The following is a 6,000-nucleotide window of genomic DNA, read 5'->3' as shown; positions in this document are numbered from 1 at the left end:
ACACTTTCCCCGTATCAACAAGAAGGCTGTTTGGCTTTCTCATCACTCACGTGTTCCCTGGAGTGGCATTTTTCTTGCCTTCACGAACTCGTGTTCACAGCTTGGCTAACTGGATCAAGAGGCTCTGTTTTGGGCCCGTCGTGGTTTTTGCCATGCCTTCCTCACCAGGCTGACTCATTTCTAGTTTTTGATTTAAAGTGACAGACTCTCCCTTCCACTTGAACATGCAGAGGTCGCTGTGGGGTTATTAATTGGCCTCATTTCAATATTTCTGTGTCTCACAGAAGAGGAGGGAGAGAGACAGGGGAATGGCCAGTTGGTGGAGCCGTCAGAACACGCACCACATTTCTAGATTAAGTTCACGGCCTTGTACGGGAGCAGTTCGTGGTGGCCCCTAATTACAGTCGTAACATCAGATGACAGATCACGGTCACAAACAGAAGAATGAGAAAGTTGGAAATATTGCCGGAATTACCAAAATGGGACACAAAGTGAGCAGGTGCTGTTGGGAAAACGGCACCAATATTATGAAGGGTCGCCACAGACCCTCAATTTGTAAAACAAAAACAAAAACAAAAACAAAAACAAAAACAAAACACGGCATCTGAGAAACACAAGAGAAGGACGTACGTCTGGGTTCTCTCTCCTCAGAGCCTGGTCTCCTAGCTCTGCGTGCGAAACCTCCTCGGAGACGGTCCGGGCTCCCTCCCAGTCGGCTAACCTTGCGAGCTGCCCGCTCCCCTTTTAAAGCTGCTTGAAAGAAGTGCTGCGTAGACACAAAGGAACATCCCTAAAAACCATAAATAATGACGCAACAGACGCAGAAGTGCTCCAGCGGGGTTAGGAAAGGGACCTTTGGTTCCTAGCGGCCGCTTAGTGACCCCATCCTCCACTCTAAGTTGGTAACGAGCAGCTTACACTCTGGATCCTTCATTTTCAACTGTCATTCTCTTGCTTTCCCTTACGGTTCTATGCCAATTTTCTCTCTCTCTCTCTCTCTCTCTCTCACACACACACACACACACACACACACACACACACACTGCCTAGTTCTGCCTGTTTGTTTACGCAATGGAGTCACACTGTACGTATTCCTCTGTGACTTTCTCACTCAGCACTGCTTTAGACCGATCCCTCGTGTTCTAGATCTTGCTACGGCTGCTCCAGTCTTCTTGCGTGGATTCGTGTGTCCGTCCTCATCTGATGGCTACTGGGGCTGCTTCCAGGTTTTGCTTTTTGCTGTTCCTCCCAGCGCCACGGATCCCCGTACGCGCCTACTGTGCTGGCTGTGTATCTGAGTGTGGAAGAGCCGGGCACCAGGCTGTGCAGCTTTCACCTCGTACTAACGTCAAACTGTCTTCCAAAGTGACTGTACCGGTTCATTTACACTCCTGCCAATGGTAAGTAAGCGCTCGATTCGCTCCACACCTTTGCCAACATTCGATGCCGTCAGACTCAAAATGTGCGGTGTGGGTGGAACGCAATGGTTTCTCAAAGCAGTTTAATTTGCCTTTCTCCTCCTTGCTGAGGTGGACGGTTTCACGTTCCGCCTCTTCAGCTCTCATTAACATGAGAATCAAAGGTTCCTGAGGTAAGAGGAGAGATTAACAGGCTCCCTAAAGTGGCCTTGTCCGATAGGTCCTGAGCCAGGCGTAAGAGGCTCCATCAGCCAAGCCTCTTGCAGGCCTTGTGCTAGAAGCTGGGGGGCGGGGTGGGGGGCCGACGGAGGGGAAGAACCCTGATTATCTAGAGCCAGAGACAGACAAGACACATACGCCAGTCTCCACGCAGAGTAATTCACAGTGCTCTTGAGAGAACACAGAGTACCGCAGAGTGCATGGAGGGAATCCTCGATGGAGGTGGTCCGGAGCAGGGAGGTCAGGAGTCGAGAGTATGTGGAGCACAGAGCAGGTGTGACCAGAAGGGGCAAGTGAAAGCAGAGGTCACAGGTGCAGGTGACGGGCCCTGTGTCCGCCAGGGGACTATGTGCCTATTTAGAGGCCCCCGATAGACCCTGAGGGCTTGGGGCGAGGGAAGTCTGAGCAATGAAATCCTGGCTCTACAAAGAGTGGAAATAAACTGGCAGTGTAGAGACCAGTCAGGAAAAGCGCTAACACACCTCGGAGTATGTATTAACTGTGCCGACAACACCGTGCAACGGCGTGCGAGAAGAGAGGGGCCCCGGGAACGGACTCCGCAGCCCCGAGAGCTCGCAGGTGTCACAGACGGAGGGGAGGCAGTATGGAAAGGCGGCGAAGAGGCTGGGCCTGTGACGTCACAGACCTAGCTCTGGGTCCGAACGCTTGCTGCGTCACTAAGCAGCAGTGTAATCCTGAGCGAGGATTCCTACCTGGGGCTGTTTCTCCATCTGTAAATGGGTGGGTCCGGGAGTACTTCCTGGGAGAGCTGCTGGAGGACGAAGGATGAGGACAGCCAGAGTGGGTCAGGACACAGGGCCTGGCACGTGCTGCGGCAAACACACACCGGGCTGATGCTGTCAGCCCTCGGCAATCGCCCGGGATGGAACAGACGTTTTGGAAAGGTTTCGGTCCGGGTTAACACAAAATAGACATTTCTGCTTAACAACTGATGCATAAGAAAATCAGGTGCACGTCAGTGAACCAACTGAGCCCTGAACACCTACCGTGTGCCAGACACGGCCAGAAGCCGGAATGGTCATAACCAGTGGATCCGTACCCAAGGACTGCTCGGTCCGGAGAGGAAGGATTACAGACCCGCACGCGGCCGTGTGGGGAGGTAACAGGGGTACGTAGCTGCGGACGTACGGAGTGCTGGGACCGAGACAGAGTGCACCTGGGTGTGGTTGGGGGCGGCGGGGTGGGGGGCTGGTGCCGCTCTAAAGGTCACGACCTCAAGTAAGCTGGAGGATGGAATCGGAAGGGCCAACAGCACCACCACGTAAATCTCAGCAGCTAGTTCTCGTCATCGTCGACGCAGAACCCGAACTCTATCCGGCGAAGAATCCCGACACCACCGTTCAATAAGAAGGCACACAGGGTGGATATTAATACCTTTTAATGTTTCACATTGTCTGTTTTTCCCAGAAGATACATAACAAAAATACATGGAATTTAATAGGAATCTCAGTACAGTGGGCAATTACAGAATCTAAACAAGACAAATCTATATATAAAGTGTAATCCTTCTTGGGGGGACAGAACATTCCATCCCACTAAGAAGAGAGAATCACAACATGATTAGGCATGAAAATCATACTGCCTATTGTTCTAACTTCAGAGACTGGCAGGCTTGGAGAAAAAAAAAAAAACGGTTAAAAAAATAAATAAAACCGAACACAGTCAACTGCCTCAACTCCCCTTTGTCCCTTCCCACCTTCTTCACAGCACTGCAGGGGTGAGGGCGGGAGGCAGCGCCCCGGGGGGCAGGCGCAGGCGCTCTGCTGACTAAGAGCCAGGCAGGCGCAGAAGGTCCCTGAGGTGACCAAGAAATGTACTTTGAACCAAGCATTCGGGGTTGCGGCTGGAATACACGCAGAGGGGAGGGCCTGCGGACGGGAGGCCCGGTGGTCACAGCACACGTTTAAAAGCCAACTCAGAGAAAGAGAAGGTGGCCTCCACGTAATCCTGGAACAGTCAGCACATTCACGCAGAAATCTACAGCTGCAGACTCAATCCCTCTTTGTAATAAGACGAGTTGGAAAGCTAACGGAGCGCAAAACCTGCCACCATTCTGCCAGCAACGGTCATCCATTCAGCAGAAAAAGTCAAAACCATTCGGTTTTTCAATGAAAATCCTTCACATCCACCTGTGTTCAAAAATAATAACTTACGATATTAATAGCTTCCTTAAAAAAACGATCACCACAGAAGAGTTAAATCCTAAGTGTGGGAAGACCTATTTTCCTATGAATGTGGTTCTTAGGAAGGGGCAGATACATATAGCACGTGTGAAAAGTAAGGCCGTGATATTTGTGTGTTTAACTTAAAGCTAAAGTTACAACAACAACAACAAAAAAACAGTATTACACAAATTAAATGTTTCTTATTGCAAAAGAGCTCACTTTGACCGACACACAATAAACCAAGTAAAGGAAAACATTTATTGTTTTTCCCCATCTAAGGTGTACCTCTGCCTCCATGATGAGTACTGGCAGGAACCATGCTACAAGTTCCACGCCGGGGAACGTCGCTTGAGACGGGCTGGCCAAGGGGCCGTCACCTCACAACTGGTGATGTGGCACATGGGGCAAATTTGGCCAGATTCAATCATAAACGTACTCGTTGGTGGACACGGAACTCATTAGGGGTGACCCTGCTCAACAGGTGAGTCACTTGACTCCCGGGACCGTTCTCTCTCACGGGACAAGCCTATGCAGCCTTCGAGTGCCTCTCATGCGCGAGGCACCTTACTTGCACACTCTAGACAACACTTGCTTTTGGACAAAAATCGACTGCTAACGTTTCTCATCTCTAGTAATCACGTACACCTTGGAGGAAAAAAAAAAGGAAAAAAGTGATCAAATTGAGAAAGCTAAACAATGAGAATAAGCAAATCCAGAAAGGAGAGGTCGCGCTAAAACTGCTCGGCACTTGTTCCATCACCGCCCACCGCGGGGGCTTGGGGCCGGTGACTTCATGGACGCGCCCTCCGACGCGCTGCCGAGTGTCAGCTCCAGTCCGTCACGGTGACCCCAGTGCGACGCTGTCTGCCTTCCATCCACCACCTTCTACCCGAGAGATCCAAGGGGGCCTTGGGTGCCACCAGCGCGGGACACGCGGGTGCCAAAGCACAAAACCCTTCCTAAAATCTGCACCTTGGACTTGGGCAAGTTAACGCAGCAGTGGCTTGGAGTGTCGGCAACAGCATCCGCACTGGGGCTTAACCTCAGCAGCCAGCCTGGAGGATGCTTCCCCCAGAGCGCTTGGTCACCGACAAGGTTGTGAATACCTGCGGGGAGGACAAAGCATGAGATTTTCAGACACCTGAACAGATGAGTTAACAGGGAGTTAGAACAGACAGCACCATTCCCATCAAGAGTGACTTGGGGGACCACTTCAAATGAATAAAAACAGGAAAGTGACATGACCAGGAATGTCACAGCTTCTCCCGAGGATAAAAGGGGAAAGACATTTTAAAACCAAGGTGAAAGAAAAAAATTTAGATTATAACTAATGAAGAACTTTATTACCATGAGGGTGATTAAAATAATTAAATGAGACGCCGCGGCTGGTCATCAATTCTCTAAAAGAAATGCAGGGTGAAATATTTTGGATGTGCAGAAAGGTATAAAGTGTACTATTACAAACACCCCTGTGTTCATAGACTCAGCTCAGGGATTACAAATGTGGTTAGAGCCCCACGTGTGTCCCCCCACCATCACCTCCTTCCTCCCCTCTCCCAGTCAGTGCTCACCATTCCTATACATTCCCTGCATTCCTTTTGTAGGTTTCTCACAACCTTGCTTCTAAATAGCAAGATGACAGATGCACTGTTCTGTTGTCTGCGTCCTGGGCCCCAGTATTCCTTGGAAATACTATATTTCCGTAATTCACCCATATGGATACAAATGGCTCTAATTCTTCCATTTGTCACTGAGTAGTATTCAGTTCCTCTAGTATACGATACATACTGTAGACTACAGAACTCGACTATCAAACAGTGAATATATTACACATACACACCCAGGCTCCTAGAGCTGGCTATCCCTGCTACTGCTGATACGCTGTTTGCGATAGGCTCCGCGATGTCCCAGTCGTCTCCCTGCACCCAGAGCTAGACACACAATTGATGGGTTGGAGGCTATGCGTCACTTCTAGGCGACTGGATCCCCAGGGTGCCTGACCAACTGATACTTTCATCTGTAGTGACTGATGAGACCACCTCGTGTCATATCCTTACAAACTCTCAGTGCTTACGGACTTAGAGCCTTAACATCGTCAGGCAGCTGTTTTACTGGCTACTGCGCAAGAGGGTCTACACAAAAACAATGATCCTCATACTTTGGTGAACAAAGTCTAT

At 50.0% G+C, this 6,000-nt stretch overlaps 1 protein-coding gene across 3 annotated transcripts in view; it reads right to left on the bottom strand.

The window, feature by feature from the left end:
- Nucleotides 1-3,018: 3,018 nt before the first annotated feature.
- The window catches only part of TXNRD1 (thioredoxin reductase 1), a 94,764-nt gene continuing 91,782 nt past the window's right edge, over nucleotides 3,019-6,000 (bottom strand). For all 3 annotated transcript variants that reach the window (XM_007096468.3, XM_007096470.3, XM_042993065.1), the window contains one exon: nucleotides 3,019-4,929. In XM_007096468.3, coding sequence (XP_007096530.3) covers nucleotides 4,867-4,929 — 63 coding nt within the window. In that variant the 3' untranslated portion in view covers nucleotides 3,019-4,866. The remainder of the gene's footprint in view (nucleotides 4,930-6,000) is intronic.

Source organism: Panthera tigris, chromosome B4, assembly GCF_018350195.1.
Source record: "Panthera tigris isolate Pti1 chromosome B4, P.tigris_Pti1_mat1.1, whole genome shotgun sequence".
Classification (NCBI taxonomy): domain Eukaryota; kingdom Metazoa; phylum Chordata; class Mammalia; order Carnivora; family Felidae; genus Panthera; species Panthera tigris.
Note: the sequence above shows the minus strand (reverse complement) of the source record. Positions and strands in the feature narration are given on the sequence as shown.